Source organism: Sinohyriopsis cumingii, chromosome 18 (genome assembly GCF_028554795.1).
Source record: "Sinohyriopsis cumingii isolate HCF-2022 chromosome 18, ASM2855479v2, whole genome shotgun sequence".
In the NCBI taxonomy this organism is placed as follows: Eukaryota; Metazoa; Mollusca; class Bivalvia; order Unionida; family Unionidae; genus Sinohyriopsis; species Sinohyriopsis cumingii.
The window spans coordinates 80,917,942-80,937,238 of NC_142978.1; the positions used below are offsets into that span (position 1 = coordinate 80,917,942).

Consider the following 19,297-nt stretch of genomic DNA (forward strand, 5'->3'; position numbering starts at 1 on the left):
CCAACTGAATCTACATAGCTGACATACAAGTGCATTTACTTTTAGGAAGAGGTTTTTTTTAATGTAACCACTCACTTTATAGCTTTGTTATGACAGTCAATTGATATGATTGCAAATATAAGGTTTTATTGTTTGTCAAGACACATGCTTGGTGTAATGGTAGGCATTGGTTAAATAGTATTTGCTTTGCAGTTTGTTTGTTTTTTTTTTTTTTTGGTGTTTTTTTCATGAACCATGATCTTATGGTATCTCTTGAATTCCACAACATAGCATTGTTCCGTATATTTGTGACCTACATAATTACATTTTTAAGCTAAATCAATTTTTGCAAACATTTTTGTCCAATGGTTTATGAAAAGAGACAATCTAATAAAACAGTACTTTCCAGAACAACCATGTTAGTCTGTTTCCCCATGACATGTTCGCTTATGGCTCCAAACTGATTTTTATCAAGAAAATAATGTACATGCAGCAGTTAAAATATTTATGTTATCAGTTCTATTCTTAAAATTCAAATTGCTATTTACATAAGTTTAAGTTTTGAAACACAAGTTTGTATGTTTTTATCATCAAAGGAAAACTTGAGGAAATTGGGCAGTAATGGTTGCTAATGGTGAATCAGCTCTCAAAACACATGCCCGTGAATGTGCGAGAGTTTGTTTGTCTGCGTAATTGATATCAACACTAACTGTTTGATGGCTTGAAGCCTACATTTTGCCTTGAGATACAAAAAACATAACACTGGAACTCATCTGACCAAGATGAGGGAGCATCTCAAAAAGGATGGTCATTCCTTGTTCCTCTAAAAAATTCATAGGGCAAAGTTGTTCTTGCTTTCCTAACAGAAGGTGGCAAAGTTTACATTTTAGGTGACTTAGTCACCCACTCTGCCTGGTAGCGTGACCCCTGAGTGGTATACAAATTGAGAGAGTAGAACAAGGGGTACTTGTAGTAGGAGTGGTTAATAAGTGGAGAACCATGTCATCTCTACATGACTCTTGTTCAGAAGAACTCACAACCTGAGACAATTTATATTAGGTACCAGCAATGGATACAAAGACAAAATTTTATATTAGGTACCAGCAATGGATACAAAGACAAAATTTATATTAGGTACCAGCAATGGATACAAATACAAAATTTATATTAGGTACCAGCAATGGATACAAAGACAAAATTTATATTAGGTACCAGTAATGGATACAAATACAAAATTTATATTAGATACCAGCAATGGATACAAAGACAAAATTTATATTAGGTACCAGCAATGGATACAAATACAAAATTTATATTAGGTACCAGCAATGGATACAAAGACAAAATTTATATTAGGTACCAGCAATGGATACAAATACAAAATTTATATTAGGTACCAGCAATGGATACAAAGACAAAATTTATATTAGGTACAAGCAATGGATACAAAGACAAAATTTATATTAGGTACCAGTAATGGATACAAAGACAAAATTTATATTAGGTACCAGCAATGGATACAAAGACAAAATTTATATTAGGTACCAGCAATGGATACAAATACAAAATTTATATTAGGTACCAGCAATGGATACAAAGACAAAATTTATATTAGGTACCAGCAATGGATACAAATACAAAATTTATATTAGGTACCAGCAATGGATACAAAGACAAAATTTATATTAGGTACCAGCAATGGATACAAAGACAAAATTTATATTAGGTACCAGCAATGGATACAAAGACAAAAGTTATATTAGGTACCAGCAATGGATACAAAGACAAAAGTTATATTAGGTACCAGCAATGGATACAAAGACAAAATTTATATTAGGTACCAGCAATGGATACAAAGACAAAATTTATATTAGGTACCAGCAATGGATACAAATACAAAATTTATATTAGGTACCAGTAATGGATACAAAGACAAAATTTATATTAGGTACCAGTAATGGATACAAAGACAAAATTTATATTAGGTACCAGTAATGGATACAAAGACAAAATTTATATTAGGTACCAGCAATGGATACAAAGACAAAATTTATATTAGGTACCAGCAATGGATACAAAGACAAAATTTATATTAGGTACCAGCAATGGATACAAAGACAAAATTTATATTAGGTACCAGCAATGGATACAAATACAAAATTTATATTAGGTACCAGTAATGGATACAAAGACAAAATTTATATTAGGTACCAGCAATGGATACAAAGACAAAATTTATATTAGGTACCAGCAATGGATACAAAGACAAAATTTATATTAGGTACCAGCAATGGATACAAAGACAAAATTTATATTAGGTACCAGCAATGGATACAAAGACAAAAGTTATATTAGGTACCAGCAATGGATACAAAGACAAAAGTTATATTAGGTACCAGCAATGGATACAAAGACAAAATTTATATTAGGTACCAGCAATGGATACAAAGACAAAATTTATATTAGGTACCAGTAATGGATACAAAGACAAAATTTATATTAGGTACCGGTAATGGATACAAAGAAAAAATTTATATTAGGTACCGGCAATGGATACAAAGACAAAATTTATATTAGGTACCGGCAATGGATACAAAGACAAAATTTATATTAGGTACCAGCAATGGATACAAAGACAAAATGTATATTAGGTACCAGTAATGGATACAAAGACAAATTTTATATTAGGTACCAGTAATGGATACAAAGACAAAATTTATATTAGGTGCCAGCAGTGGATACAAAGACAAAATTTATATTAGGTACCAGCAATGGATACAAAGACAAAATTTATATTAGGTACCGGCAATGGATACAAAGACAAAATTTATATTAGGTACCAGTAATGGATACAAAGACAAAATTTATATTAGGTACCAGTAATGGATACAAAGACAAAATTTATATTAGGTACCAGTAATGGATACAAAGACAAAATTTATATTAGGTACCAGCAATGGATACAAAGACAAAATTTATATTAGGTACCAGCAATGGATACAAAGACAAAATTTATATTAGGTACCAGCAATGGATACAAATACAAAATTTATATTAGGTACCAGTAATGGATACAAAGACAAAATTTATATTAGGTACCAGTAATGGATACAAAGACAAAATTTATATTAGGTATAAGGAATGGATACAAATAGAAAATTTATATTAGATACCAGCAATGGATACAAAGACAAAATTTATATTAGATACCAGCAATGGATACAAAGACAAAATTTATATTAGGTACCAGCAATGGATACAAATACAAAATTTATATTAGGTACCAGCAATGGATACAAATACAAAATTTATATTAGGTACCAGTAATGGATACAAAGACAAAATTTATATTAGGTACCAGCAATGGATACAAAGACAAAATTTATATTAGGTACCAGCAATGGATACAAAGACAAAATTTATATTAGGTACCAGCAATGGATACAAAGACAAAAGTTATATTAGGTACCAGCAATGGATACAAAGACAAAAGTTATATTAGGTACCAGCAATGGATACAAAGACAAAATTTATATTAGGTACCAGCAATGGATACAAATACAAAATTTATATTAGGTACCAGCAATGGATACAAATACAAAATTTATATTAGGTACCGGCAATGGATACAAAGACAAAATTTATATTAGGTACCGGCAATGGATACAAAGACAAAATTTATATTAGGTACCGGCAATGGATACAAAGACAAAATTTATATTAGGTACCGGCAATGGATACAAAGACAAAATTTATATTAGGTACCGGCAATGGATACAAAGACAAAATTTATATTAGGTGCCAGGAATGGATACAAAGACAAATTTTATATTAGGTGCCAGCAGTGGATACAAAGACAAAATTTATATTAGGTACCAGCAATGGATACAAAGACAAAATTTATATTAGGTACCGGCAATGGATACAAAGACAAAATTTATATTAGGTACCAGTAATGGATACAAAGACAAAATTTATATTAGGTACCAGTAATGGATACAAAGACAAAATTTATATTAGGTACCAGTAATGGATACAAAGACAAAATTTATATTAGGTACCAGTAATGGATACAAAGACAAAATTTATATTAGGTACCAGCAATGGATACAAAGACAAAATTTATATTAGGTACCAGCAATGGATACAAAGACAAAATTTATATTAGGTACCAGCAATGGATACAAAGACAAAAGATATATTAGGTACCAGCAATGGATACAAAGACAAAATTTATATTAGGTACCAGTAATGGATAAAAAGACAAAATTTTATATTAGGTACCAGCAATGGATACAAAGACAAAATTTATATTAGGTACCAGCAATGGATACAAAGACAAAATTTATATTAGGTACCAGCAATGGATACAAAGACAAAATTTATATTAGGTACCAGCAATGGATACAAAGACAAAATTTATATTAGGTACCAGCAATGGATACAAAGACAAAATTTATATTAGGTACCAGTAATGGATACAAAGACAAAATGTATATTAGGTACCAGCAATGGATACAAAGACAAAATTTATATTAGATACCAGCAATGGATACAAATACAAAATTTATATTAGATGCCAGCATAGGTTACAGAGACAAAATGTTATATTAGGTACCAGCAATGGATACAAAGACAAAATTTATATTAGATACCAGCAATGGATACAAAGACAAAATTTATATTAGATACCAGCATAGGTTACAGAGACAAAATTTATATTAGGTACCAGCAGTGGATACAAAGATAAAATTTATATTAGATACCAGCAATGGATACAAAGACAAAATTTATATTAGAAGCCAGCATAGGTTACAGAGACAAAATTTTATCTTAGGTACCAGTAATGGATACAAAGACAAAATTTATATTAGATACCAGCTTAGATTACAGAGACAACATTTATATTAGATACCAGCAACGGATACAAGGATAAAATTTATATTAGATACCTGCATAGGTTATAGAGACAAAATGTGTATTAGATCCCAGCAATGTTTTAATTAAAAAGTTTAATAAACTTTTTCTGAGGCTTTTTACTTTACAGCTATGTATGAAATTATCTTCAAAATATGTACCAGGAATTAAGTTTTATGGGCGCATTGTTTTAGTCAATAATCAAGTGTTCATGCAGTAATTCTTTCAACATTATTTAGCATAACACAATCAGGATTCAATCATATAAGTATCTGGGATGGTTAAAATTTGTCAAGCTCATGTATGAAATGAGTTAATACATTATCTTAGATCTGCTGTCAATATTACAATAACAGACTTTGGATCCTTCGCTACAACTACAAATGGGACTAAGAAATAATATATGCTTCCACCAGGATAAAAAACTATCATTTAACTACTCACTGCATTAATTACAGGAAATATGAGAGCTCTATCACAGAACAGCCATTCGTGTCGACAGTCTTCCCTCTGCCAACTGTGAGCCTTGAGCAACTTCCCATCTCAGTTGATTTGCATCTGCCTGCATACGGAAGCGTGAAAACTCTGCTTCCTGTCTGCTACACTATTCACAACAAAACACCTTATCCCCAGGAGATTGAGGTTAATGTGGAGGCCAGTGACAGCTTCATGTTTGCTGGAAACAAACAGGTTAGTCTTTTTCTTTTGGAGACCAAATAAGTGGGGAGGCAAAATATAGCGGACACTTTTCAGGGGGTGGGGGTTGTGACAATGATGACATCTTTGATGTCCACACTTTGATATGGTTTTGACAACAAAAAATGTTATGTGAGTATGGCTTTCACATTCAAACCTTGTCTGTCTTTCATTGTAGCTCAACCTTAATTTATGTTTTTGTTGATGGCATGACAGGTCCTCACAACTTATGTACAGTGAAGTTTCCCTAAACTGGACGCTGCTGAGATAATAAAGTGTTAGCCATCTTGTTGAGCTGGCCAGTATATCAAGGTTCAATTAATATCAAAATAACCTTGTTGGGATGAAAATAATTGGCCAGTCTACAAAAGAAACATTGTTACAGAGAGGCTGGTTTAGGGGAGTTTGACTTTACATCATTCCCTCACTATAAGGCCCTTCATTAAACAGTATAAAATTGTATGTATCTTCATTATAAGGTGGTTTACTCACTGACTCATAGACAACATTATTAATGCAGGAGTACTGTATGTTTTTATGCTTCCCAATTATTGCAGTGAAGCTATCTTGATTTGGTTGTCTGTTCATCTGTCCCAAGAAGCTTGTTAGCAGGGTTTGCACAAAAGCCATTTAGCATATGCAAAAATAAATTTGGTAGTTTATTCATATTCATTGTAGATAACATTTGAACAAAAACCTTGCTGAGACTTGAAATTTTTTAGGCTTAATTGGATTCATATGTATGTAATCTGATTTAATTTTCAAGCCTTTATAGCAATTTTATACTTGTTTTTACACATTTATTAATGAAAAACTTGTTAGCATGTTAGCCAAAACCATATGATGTAGGCAAATGAATTTGTATACCTTATATCAAATTTTCATATTTTCATAAATTTGTGAACTTATTGAACATCATCTATTTTAATTTATTGTGTGGGTAGTGCATGAATAAAGGATCACATATAGGATGTCAGAGATGGAAAATTTTACTGCAGTTTTATTCAATATCTTTCCTTGTTTTCTTTGGTCACAATGTCTAAAAAGAGCACCTTGCTAAAATTACTTGCCATCTATCCCTGCTTTTCCATCAGCTTTAACAATTAATTAATCACTTTATCCTAATTTTAAAAAATTGGTGATTAAGAGTGATTCATTTATTCTTACAGGCTGTTTCACCAAAATGTTCAATGTTTCAAAATCAGATTAGGGCTGAAAATAAAATTACATAAAACTTTCTATGATGCTTATATTCATTCTAAAACTATTGTTTTATTTTTCTTAATTTATCAGGTCCATTTTCGAGTTCTGCCCAGAAAAGCTTATAATTTGATGTACAACTTATTCCCCCTGGTGCCAGGTCATGTGATGCTTCCCAAGATGCATCTGAACATGTTGCGATATCCTGGAACAATGGACTTGATTCTACAAAAGTCTTTACCAACACATATATTTATAAAGGTAACCTTTTTCTTGACTTTTTGTGATAAATTACAGTTATGAAAATATACAGCTTTCCTAAAGCAGTTAATTTAGCGGGGAAAAAAACATATATGTTCAGGTCTGGTTATATTGAGGAAAAAAAGATTAGGGTTGGTAGTTTGGTAAAAATTTTTTTTCTTTTCTTTGGTCTGTATGGATTAAAATGATGCATAAACTAGAAATTAATCTGCATCCTGAATTTAACTTCAGTTGTAGTTACATCAGTTTGGGTTTTTTACTCCTGAATTTTTTTGGTTTTTCTATATTTTTATTCTCAGCAGATAATGTTTTGTCTGCAGGAAGTTTTTGACTGATTGTAGCTACATCCCTTTGTCAATTTGTTTTTCACTGACTTGTTTGTTTTTTTTTTTTGGCAATTTTTTTTCTCCCCAAATAATGTCGGATCAGCAGGAAAATTTAAATTTTGACCATAGATACATCCATTAGTTAATGTTGAACATGATGGCCGCTATCGCTTAATTAGCTTGAAGCAGCTGTTTTGTTTTTTAGTGACGTTTTCATGATATTTGTGCTTGTTGCCTGTTTTCATCTTCGTTATTGTGTTCATTATGTATTGGCTGTTAAATTCGGATGTGTTTCTTCATCTCCTTATTTTGGAAACGAGAATAATTAGACTTTTTCTCAGCTGTCTTGCTCCACTGTTTTTGAACAAACCGCCATCACGTGATACTCGCCAGTCGACCCGTTTATGTTACGATGGACCCTCATTAATTGCTTTAAATGTTCACTCCTTGGCTCTCCACACTACATTGTGTTCTAAACTAAATGAACTGGGACTACATTCATCATTACCTAAATGTAAACAGAAGCGAAAAAAGAAACGTTGTTTCAAAGCTGGCCGGCGTAGAACAGGAAGAAGAATTCCAGTTATCTCCCTTATTTCAACACAACCATTTAAAAAAATTTCAACCGTTAATTTAGATAACCTAATTCAAATCCCAATTCGTCAACTTTTGTGTCAACTATCCAAGAAATACCTCAGCGCATTGCATTATTCAATGCCCAGTCAGTAGGACCACTGGAAAAGCACACAGAAATAGTTAATTTTATCAATGATCAAAATGTTGACATATTTTTCGTGACAGAAACATGGCTAAAAACATCAGGTGATGAGCCCAAGTGTGCAGATCTAACACCCACTGGTTACTCCATCAAGTCGTTCCCCCATAATTCTCGCCGAGGTGGAATTGCTGTCATCACAAAGAACTCCATGATAAAACATCTTAACTATACCACAACATTCAATTTCGACCACACATCGTTTGAACTAGTCCAAACCACACTCACACTGGATCAAAGGTCAGTCCATTTTTTCTGCCTATACCGCCCTCCTCCAAGTAGAAAAAACAAGCTGGCTGACTCTCTCTTTTTGGAGCAGTTTCTGAATCTCCTGGACTATGGAAATTCAATAGGTGGCAAATTGACTTTTCTTGGAGATTTCAACTTTCACTTTGACTGTCCCGGAAACTCAAATACATCAAAATTCATAGATTCCATTAAAGTTTTCAACCTCAAACAGTCAGTTAAACAACCCACCCATAAACATGGTCACATTTTAGACTGGATTCTTCATAGACCTGATGATAACATTCTACAGTCCTCCCTGTATACCATGACCTTGCATCAGATCACCTCTGCATTATATGTCATCTTGACATATCAGTCCCTAACCCTCCAACTTTATCTGCTACTAAGAGAAACCTCCATATGATAAATAGAACCAAATTAATGCACGACATCCAAGCTAACCTAACAACTTGCTTACCTCCTACCGCAGAACAACTCGATAACTGTCTGCATTCATTACTTGACAAACATGCCCCAGCTACCAAGTGCAGAGTATCAATTCAAAAGTGTTCTCCATGGTATAGCAGTGTTAGGGACCAGCTTCGCACTGCTAAAAGAGACCACTGTATAGCTGAGAGGCTCTGGCTTTCCACCAGACTCACTATTCATAAGCAAATCTTTGAAGTTGCTAAGAAGAATGTCACAAATATAGTCCATGCAGCGAAATCAGCCCACTACACTAATAAGATCATGGAAAGTTCCAGCTACAAAGAGCTCTTCGAGATTACTAACAAGCTAATGTCAAGGAACAAATCAACACCACTTCCAACTACCTTCTCTTCAGTCAACCTTCCAGACATGTTTGCAAATTTCTTCCGTGACAAAGTACAAACAATTAGAGATAAGCTTGACACCACAATTTCAATTGACTCGTCGTCACCATACAGTTGGGATACAGAATTTGAGCGGCAACCATTAGCAGCATTTGAACCTGTCTCTATGGATTTCGTACGTACAATCGTGATGAAGAGTGCACCAAAGTCATGTGAACTTGATCCAATTCCATCATCACTGCTGCTTGAGTGCTTAGATCCAGTATTGCCTTCACTAACTGATGTTATTAATACCTCTCTCTCATCTGGGGAATTACCATCATTTTTCAAAACTGCCATTGTAAAGCCTCTGCTGAAGAAACCAACGCTAGACCATAATGATTTAAAGAACTACTGCCCAGTTTCTAATCTCCCATTCATTTAAAAAATCTTAGAAAAGGTTGTTCTATCCCAGCTTGTATCTCATCTAAATTCAAATAGTCTTTTTAGCAATGTACAATCTGCATATCGCCCTTGCCACAGTACTGAAACTACTCTTCTAAAAGTAGTTAATGACATTCTCTCTGCATTGGATAGTGGAAAGATTAGTCCTCACCCTCCTTGATCTGTCTGCAGCATTTGACACAATAGACCATGATATATTACTTCACCGTCTCCAGCATGTATTTGGCATTCATGATACAGTCTTACTGTGGTTCAAGTCCTACTTAGTCAACAGGACACAAATTGTATCTGCAAATGGAATACACTCCAGCCCAGTTGATCTATTTTGTGGTGTTCCACAGGGGTCTGTTCTTGGACCTGTTCTCTTCATTCTGTACACTCACTCGCTCTCAAGTGTCATAGATGATCATCCAGTGTCTCACCAATTGTACGCTGATGACACCCAAATATACAAATCTAGCCACCCAACTGAAGTTGATGCTACCATCCAGGGTGTAGAGAGGTGCATTTCTGATGTGAAATCATGGATGACTTGTAACAAGCTACGGATGAATGATGATAAAACTGAGGCCATTCTGATCACAACACAAAGACTTTCTCATTCACATCCTTTACCTCAAACAATAAATATCAGCAACACCAACATTAAATTCACACAATCAGTACGAAACCTAGGTGTTACTCTGGACAGTACTCTCACATTGCACCAACATGTCATGAACATATGCAAGGCTGCATATCTTGAGCTGAGACGCATCAGCTCAATTCGCAAATATCTTTCAGTTGATGCCACTAAAACACTTGTGTGTTCATTAGTACATTCAAGACTGGACTATTGTAACTCAATTTTGTCTGGTTCATCTCAATATCTACTCCAGAAACTTCAAAAAGTTCAAAACACAGCAGCTCGGATCATACTTAGAGTACCATGATCAGAGCACACCTCCCTGCTGCTCTTTACCCTACACTGGCTATCCATTCGATCCAGAATCAAACACAAAATTTGTTCTCTGTGCTACATTTTACTGTCAGACTCCAGTCCAACATACCTATCTGACCTCACCCATGTGTACACACCAGCAAGATACTTACACTCCTCTTCTGACAATCGTATACTCATTATTCCCACTATGAAAACAAAGTCATATGGACAGCGTTCTTCTGCATACCAGGGCCCAGCAACGTGGAATGAATTGCCCACTGAACTTAGACACAAAGACACAGTGATCCCATTCAAGAGGGCTCTCAAAACTCACTTATTTCGACTGCAAGAACAAACTTAAAGACCTAATAATGTTTCCTACCTGAAATATTATCAGCATGTATTTTATTTTTTAATGTTTTTCTAATTTCATGTTTTTTGTTTTTATAATAATATTATTATGTTTCTTATCTTATAGGTGTTGTCTAAAGTTGTAAAGCGCTTAGAGCTTCTAAAGATTAGGCGCTATACAAAGTCCTCATTATTATTATTATTATTATTATTATTATTAATGTTTTTTTCTCCCGATTTTTTTTCTCAAATTTTTCTTCTTCCCAAATACCATTGGATCTGCAGTAAACTTTAAATTTGATCATAGCTACATCCCTTTTCTTAAAACATTTTTCTCTTTTGAATATTTTTGTTTCTTTTTCTAATTTTTTTCCTCAGTTAATGTCAGGTCAGCAGGAAAAAATAGGGTCAGTCAGGTGTATCCAGAATAACACACTGTTTTATTTGGCCTTAGTATAATAAGACAAAATATATGTGAGATCTTGTGCTATTTCAAAGGAAATATTCTGTAGGGCATTAGGGTTAGAATAGTAATATAACTTTAAATCTAATTAGAGTTTACTGCCTTGGAAGGATCTCTATTTAGAAGAACATAAAAGATTTACTCATAAAAGAGTAAGATTTTGTCATGGCCATATGATGGCACTCTACAGTTTCATATTTTGCATAGGGTTACAATTTTAAAGAAAAAGAATTTCCCCGGCACTCCTCTCAGGTTATACTGGCTATTTAAAAAAGACCTTGTATATCTTAGGTATGGTTCAAAGAACCTTTAATTCCCTTTATTTTGGTGTATGATTGATGGGTGTAATATGGGTTATAGAGTATACAGCTTGGCCTTACTCCAGATGTGCACTTTTCAAAAAAGTGTTAGCTCCACTTGGTCATTTTCACTTCCCGAACTTCAGAGGTAAATTGTATTAAAAAAAGAGCTTATAACTTTTTTTTACCTTTTATATATTTGGTAATTCATTCATTGCATTTTCAGAAGCTGGTATTGTCTAGTCTGGAAAAACTCATTTTCCCCATTTTAATAGCTACTACGGATAGTGTACTTTAGATTAATTCAGGCTGATTTTTTAGCACAAGGGAGCAGTCATTTTTGTTAGCAGTCTGCTTAGATCATGTATAATTTCCAAAAGTACAATATCCAAAGTAATATCTTCCACACTACATTAATGTAGCATAGAGGTATGCCAATATTCTCTCCATTGTGCATGTTTTAAATGCAAACAACTGCACTTTACATATGTCACTCTCTCAAAAGTACATAATAACTGGTGGGTGCCCCCTTAAAGAGAACATTGGTATTATATTGTATGATTTAAGTTTGAATGTATGGCTGAAACATTTAAGTCACAAGCATCAAAACAGTCCTTTTGAATAATTCTCATGTATTTCCCCCACAGAACAGTATTTATGAGTGTCAGAGTCTCTAACAAGTCCAGCCCCCCACCCCGACAAAAAGTGAGCTATTTTAAAATGCACATTACATTTTTTTGTGAATAGCAACCAATATTATGCTGAAAGACAGGAACATGAAGCTAGCCAGAATTATTTCTGAAATATCAACAACACATTTTACAGTTTGAAAAGGATGGAACAGATCAGGTTAATAAAGGTCAAAGGTCAGAGGGTAACATATTTGCCTATTGTTTAATATGGAAGAAGCGAATTTGCTTTTTCAGCATTTCCTTTTTAATTTCATTGCAAGTAAATCAAAAGAAACATTTTCACTAGATATTTCTTTTACTTAATGCAACAGTTGTAAATTTAAGTTGACTCTATTCCTATATTCTAAGACTTCTAATTTTCCCATAATTAAGGTCACTAGTCACACAAACATGCCTCATGGCAAATTATGTAAGCAAGAGCAAAATGAGCATAATTAGTTTATTTTCATGTTTAACATCAATATGAATGTACAATTTTATTCAGAACATCGTACATAATATGAAAATAAATAAAAAAATTGCATACATTTTTATATTTGTTTTAAGGTGGCGCTCTACAGTTTCATATTTTGCGTAGGGTTACAATTTTAAAGAAAAAGAATTTCCCTGGCTTTCCTCACTGGTTATACTGGCCTTTTAAAAAAGACCTTGTATATCTTAGGTATGGTTCAAAGAACCTTAAATTCCCATTATGTTGCTGTATGATTGATGGGTGTAATATGGGTTACAGAGTATACAGCTTGGCCTTGCTGCAGATGTGCACCTTTCAAAAAAGTACTAGCTCTACTTGGTCTTTTCACTTCCTGAACTTCAGAGGTAAATTGTATAAAAAAGAGCCGATAACTTTTTTTTTACCTTTTTTATATTTGGTAATTCATTCATTGCACTTTCAGAAGCTGGTATTGTCTAGTCGGGCAAAATTCATTTACCCTATTTGAATAGCTGGTAAGGATAGTGTACTTTATACAAATTCAGGCTGATATTTAGAGCACAAGGGAGCAGTTATTTTAGTTAGCAATGTGCTCATATCATTTACAATTTACAATAGTACAGTATTCAAAAAAATGTCAGCCATAGTACATTAAAGAATCATAGAGGTATGCCAACATTCTCTCCACTGTGCATGTTTTAAATGCAAACAACTTCACTTTACATGCGTCGCTCTGTCAAAAGTACATATTAACTATGTATCAAGGAATATTAATTTTGTAAATACAAACTCCAAATTACTAGTTTTGCTCCTACATCTTTTACAGTCACCAATGTCTTTCACTGTCATATATGATGGAATATGCAATGAATGTATCCGACATTTAAACAACTTAGCTCCCATATATAAATATCAGATATGAAATATGACTTTACAGTTCATAGTGACACCAGATCTTCATCTTTAACCACTTTTTTTCAGAGATATCAACAGTGGGTGTCATAGTATTAATAATTTCCATCTTCCATCTGTCATTTTTTTCTACTTTATACCTTTAAAGCCATTGAGATGAACTGTGTATACTTACAGGTATATATTATCACTACAGAGCATGTAGTATAATGTATTGGGGTTCTAAGCTTCAAGGTCAAGGTCATTTGTCTGTTTTAAGTTTGCTATCATACTTGCCGTACTGCTGTATGACATTAGAGCCATCTGTTGAAATTTAGTATATATATACAAACACACACACACACACACATGTATATATGTGTGTATATATATATGTGTATATATATATATATATATATATATATATATATATATATATATATATATATATATATATATATATATATATATATATATATATATATATATTGGTATGTATATCTATGCTGTGTGCTTATTCTTTGTCCGTGATTAAGGGTTGTGGAATTAATGCCTACCTGAGTTTTGTCATGGTTCTATGAAATAAACAAGATGTTTACTTGAATTTGAGTTTAAGACCTGACCTTGTTTTTGATTTATGGGTCTTTCTGTAGGAAATCTATAATGTTCTATGTCAATTGATATTTTTATGTAATGGTAATATGGTAAACAATTATTCATTCCTGTTTCATATCAGTCTTTGGGAATCTGTGATCAGTCTTTTGGAATCATTTATAATTGTGTCCAGACATAATTTGAGGGGAATTATTTGTTCAAATTATTCATTGGAATTAAAATGTTCTCATTTACCATTTAGACTTAAACACTACTCTGGGATTATTGAGAACTTGTATCATAGTGTCAAATCAGAAATTCAAAACTACTGGAATTTATTTGGAACATTCTGTACTTTTGGACTTGTAACATTTAGGATTATTTTGGATTTAATTCACAATACTGTAAGTGTCTTTTGAATTTTCACTATGTATTCTTGGGAAATAAATTGTTTTTTCAGTGTTGCTTAAATTGTTAGGCTCACTTCCTGTTTCTTATTTGAAGATCTAGAGTCATAACAATATAAAATTCATTAAATGATATGTCACACACTGCACTTGGTTGTTATCTTTCTGTTCGTAATCACGTATAGCCTGTTGTGTGCTGAAAAAATGACATTAAACCCTACTACAACTACAACTGTTTCATCTGCATTTGTGACCTTTCTTCTGAATAGTCAGAAAGGTATTTCATGATTAAGGTATTTCATGATTAAGCACCACACACTCCCTGAGAGAGAGAGAGAGAGAGAGAGAGAGAGAGAGACAGACAGACAGACAGAGATTGATGTGTCTACCTTTGATATGCTATCATAATTTTGAGAATATTTGACTCATTTTATTGTCTTTTTTCAGCCCATGGGAAAAACTTTAGAAAGAGCAGCATGATAGAAGATGGATGTTGAAGAAAATGGGCATCACTTTCCTAATACAAAATAATGATAAAAGGCAAATTAAACTTCTTTTCTTTTTGCAAAATATTTCAAAAGGTAAGACATGTGACCTGTCATACCTTGTGAAATAAATAAAGGATGTTATTTAAGTGTTTGCTTAACATGAAGTTGCTGCAAGTGATAACTGAGCTGAGATTCAGCTTATGACTGAACTTCAAAGACTTATTATTTCTTAACAATATGTGATGTTGTTGGGGCTGCATTACTATGTGAAGTATGGTTTTCATAATGTGACAGTACAGTACTTCTAAGTATGTATTTTATGTGCTAAAATTTCATGTGGATTTGAAATAATGCCTAAAAATAATATGTATTCAGAAGAATTACATTTCCTGATTTTTCCAGAATGATTATACAGTTAAACCTGTCTTGAGTGACCACTACTTTGAGTGACCATTGGCTATTTATGACCACAATCATCATACATGAATTGTTTTTATTATATAATAATGCACTGTTGACAGTGCCGCCTGCAGAACACCACCAGCAATGATGATTTTCTGGCAAAAAATGCATTTTTTTGCAAAAAGCAAATGAACACTGCTATTTATTTAATCTGTTTTAACCATGACCACTTAGGAGTTTCTAGAAACAAAGAGCAGATTGTTCTAAGACAACAGAGATAACTACCACTTTCCTTTATTTAATTGTTTGAAGTCATGAATGTTTATGAGAGTGTTTGTTTCTTTAAAAAATATTTTTGTAATTGTTGAGTCCGGATAGTAGTTCTTAAATTATGTAGGTTCTCCATAAGTTGTTACATACTTGAAACCAAACTAAAGTACATGTTACTAACTGCCGTTGTAGTGCTGAGGTCCAGTAAATCCCCATTCTTATTAACTATTGCATCTTTAAAAGGAGCTTTAACTGATGTACATAGTCAATTCAGAGTTTGTATTGTTTATCTTTCGTGAAAAACCACAAAACCCCAGTAATGAAATTTGTGTATATGTCAGGTGAACTTTTGGACAGGATAAATAAACATTACCTTTTTAATTTTGCAAATCATATGCTTTCCTACATGAACAAAATGATCTTCAAATATAACGGTAAATGTTTTATGATAGATGTCTATGTTTCTTGCTGTAGAAAATTACTTTAAAATGAAATGATTGCAATATTTTGACAAGAAATATGGATAACAAGAAATACACATGTACAGCAATTGTGGATATTTTTCCTTCATAAACCTGCTGCATTTTGACCATGGAAAATTGTGATCTTGCACAAACCTCTTTTCAAAGACCACCTGTCTTGTTAGGCCATTTTTTGTTGGCAGAAGGGTGGTCTCAAGAGACATGTCTTACCGCATATTCATTTAGGAATGAGAATTGAGAATATCCAGTGTATTCAGAAGAACAAAAAGAATTACAATATTACTTACAGAACAGATGCTGTTTTGACCCGAATCATGGGCTGATTTATTGCAAACAGCAATTTACTTGTAGCAGTTGATGTAGGATAAAATCAGAGTATGACAAAATTTATGATCAGTTCATTACAATAATCATTTTCTTGTGTGCAGGTTTACATTTTCTTAGAATGTTTCTTTTTATTAGGTGCATGTGGTCATTATTGTGTTGACATGCTGTTAAATGTTAATGCTTAAAAGGACTCACTCTGATTTCTGTTTTTTGATATTGAATGATTAAATTGAGAAGGATAAGATTTTGATTTTAGACCTGTCATTTCTTCTCTTCAGAATCTGCAGGATCTTCATATGTATTGGGAGTCGATTATGGGTGCATTTCCAGACAGACAACTTTGCATTTTTAATCCACATGTAAAATTGTCATTCACATGCCAGTGATTATGATTACATAGGTATTGCTTGTTCACAGTAGGTCCTCAGTCGTTGTATAGAGGTGGCCAGTATATAGAGGTGGCCAATATGTAGGGGTAATTAACAGTAGCATTCATGCAGCCTTTTGATATATCCCTTTCAAGCTTATGGCATGCTATCTTTAACCAGAAAGAACAGTTTACATTGCAAACAATGGACCATTTTCTTTACTGACCTCCAATGGGTTCTTGGCATCAAAAAAGTAAAGCTAGCTATATAAAGGGACATAACTCAAAGTTTTATCACCTGAGGAAATGATAATATCTACCTACCTTGATATTTTACACTTTTTATGTAGATTCATTTCAATACAAAATCCTTACAAAAGGTAATTGTGTAAACATTTTCTATCAGAATGTTTTATGACTTCCTAATTGAATAAGGAGCCCAAGAGAAGAAATGACTTAAACATTTAAAATTCAGATTTTGTGTATTCACAGGGGTGTTGGTATGTGCTTATAGTCATAAAATTTTACATGATTATCACTATTTGAAAACGGATGTAAATTCTTTTTTTTTGTTGTCATATTTCCCTATTCCTCCAAAACATAATACCATTAGTGCTATTTTATAAGTCAATTCAAATTAACTGCAAACAGCATAGACCCTAATTTGCCATCATTGAACTGGCAGATAAGAGTCCTTCCTATTTGTTCTACTTATTACTCCTAAAAAACTGCATAGTCCACAATCTGCCAATGCATTATGCAATGGCAAATCTTTATCTATACATTTTGCAGTAAATACATGTGGTATTCCAAATACTTTGATTATTCAGGTTGCACAAAAACTAGTTGTGTTTTCAGTTCTACATGTACTATGTGTTTTTGGACTTGTGTTATCAGTTCTACATGTACTATGTGTTTTTGGACTTGTGTTATCAGTTCTACATGTACTATGTGTTTTAGGACTTGTGTTATCAGTTCTACATGTACTATGTGTTTTAGGACTTGTGTTATCAGTTCTACATGTACTATGTGTTTTAGGACTTGTGTTATCAGTTCTACATGTACAATGTGTTTTTGGACTTGTGTTATCAGTTCTACATGTACTATGTGTTTTAGGACTTCTGTTATCAGTCCTAAATGTGCAGTGTGTTTTAGGACTTGTTAAGAATCCACATATGTGCAATATAATTGTACTTCTATTCACATGTTGTGTATACATATATATGCCAATAATGTAACAGTTTGAGTGTATCACATGTGTTTGTTATGAATGTTGGAAGGGTGACATTTGTTATGTACACACATGGCTTTGTTCCTGTGAGTATCATTCCAGAAGAGTTTTTTCTGTTTTTCTGTTTTAACATGGGGGGGGGGGGTAAATTATGTCTCTGAATTATGTTCTTTTGTTTCTTTTCAAAATCAAAAGTAATGGCGATTTTGAATATGAAAGCAAGAAATAAAATATTATTAAATACAAGATATTTTCTATGTCATTTACACTTTTAGTTCAGTCATTTATTTTTAAATAATGTGATTTTAATATCTGTATTTATGCAGTATTATTTTATTACGGTAGATCTCATACTTACCTGTGAATAAGTAGATTTTCCAAGAAAATAATTTTGATAATTTGCTGGACATCACTGTCTACTAATCAATATAAAAAGTTTGCCACTGACTAAACATGATATGCACTGTCTACAGAGGCCTTCTAACAAATATATAAGGCCTGCAATAAAGATATGGTCAAGAGACAGACAAAAATACTTAGATTCAAAGCATCAAATGTATGGTCACTGGACATCAGTAAATTCATATGATATCAGTAACATTCACTGGACATCAGTAACATTATGACCAACGAATTTCTCCTTCAAATACATGCCCAAGTCATATTATGTATGGTATATTAGCCTGCTACCTTGCTATAGGTGTTTCCTGTTTAATGTAGATAAAGGGCAATAACTCTTTTCCATCACATCCTCTTGCAGCTGCCAGGTGTTGTTAGGTTTTAGCTTCACTGCTATACTGATTGCATCATACATTTTACTTCTGACAATCCAAGCCATTTTAGTTGTCAAATTGGACCATCCATGTATAATTTTGGATTTTATTGTGCTGGACAATAATTAAATACAGGTTGTATACATTATTTTAAAAAATTCTGCCAATTTAAGTGACTTTGTCAATCTTATAGACTTTATCTTTTTAAGATTACAGTAATGATTAAATACTGATCTCCTGGCACTTGAT

General features: G+C 32.9%; 1 protein-coding gene across 1 annotated transcript in view; it reads left to right on the top strand.

The window, feature by feature from the left end:
• LOC149777149 (trafficking protein particle complex subunit 11-like) overlaps positions 1 to 18,521 on the top strand; it is a 151,074-nt gene extending 132,553 nt beyond the window's left edge. The window contains exons 29-31 of the mRNA XM_089941840.1: positions 5,355 to 5,586; positions 6,886 to 7,053; positions 15,156 to 18,521. Coding sequence (XP_089797966.1) covers positions 5,355 to 5,586; positions 6,886 to 7,053; positions 15,156 to 15,188 — 433 coding nt within the window. The 3' untranslated portion in view covers positions 15,189 to 18,521. The remainder of the gene's footprint in view (positions 1 to 5,354; positions 5,587 to 6,885; positions 7,054 to 15,155) is intronic.
• The last annotated feature ends 776 nt before the right edge of the window (positions 18,522 to 19,297 follow it).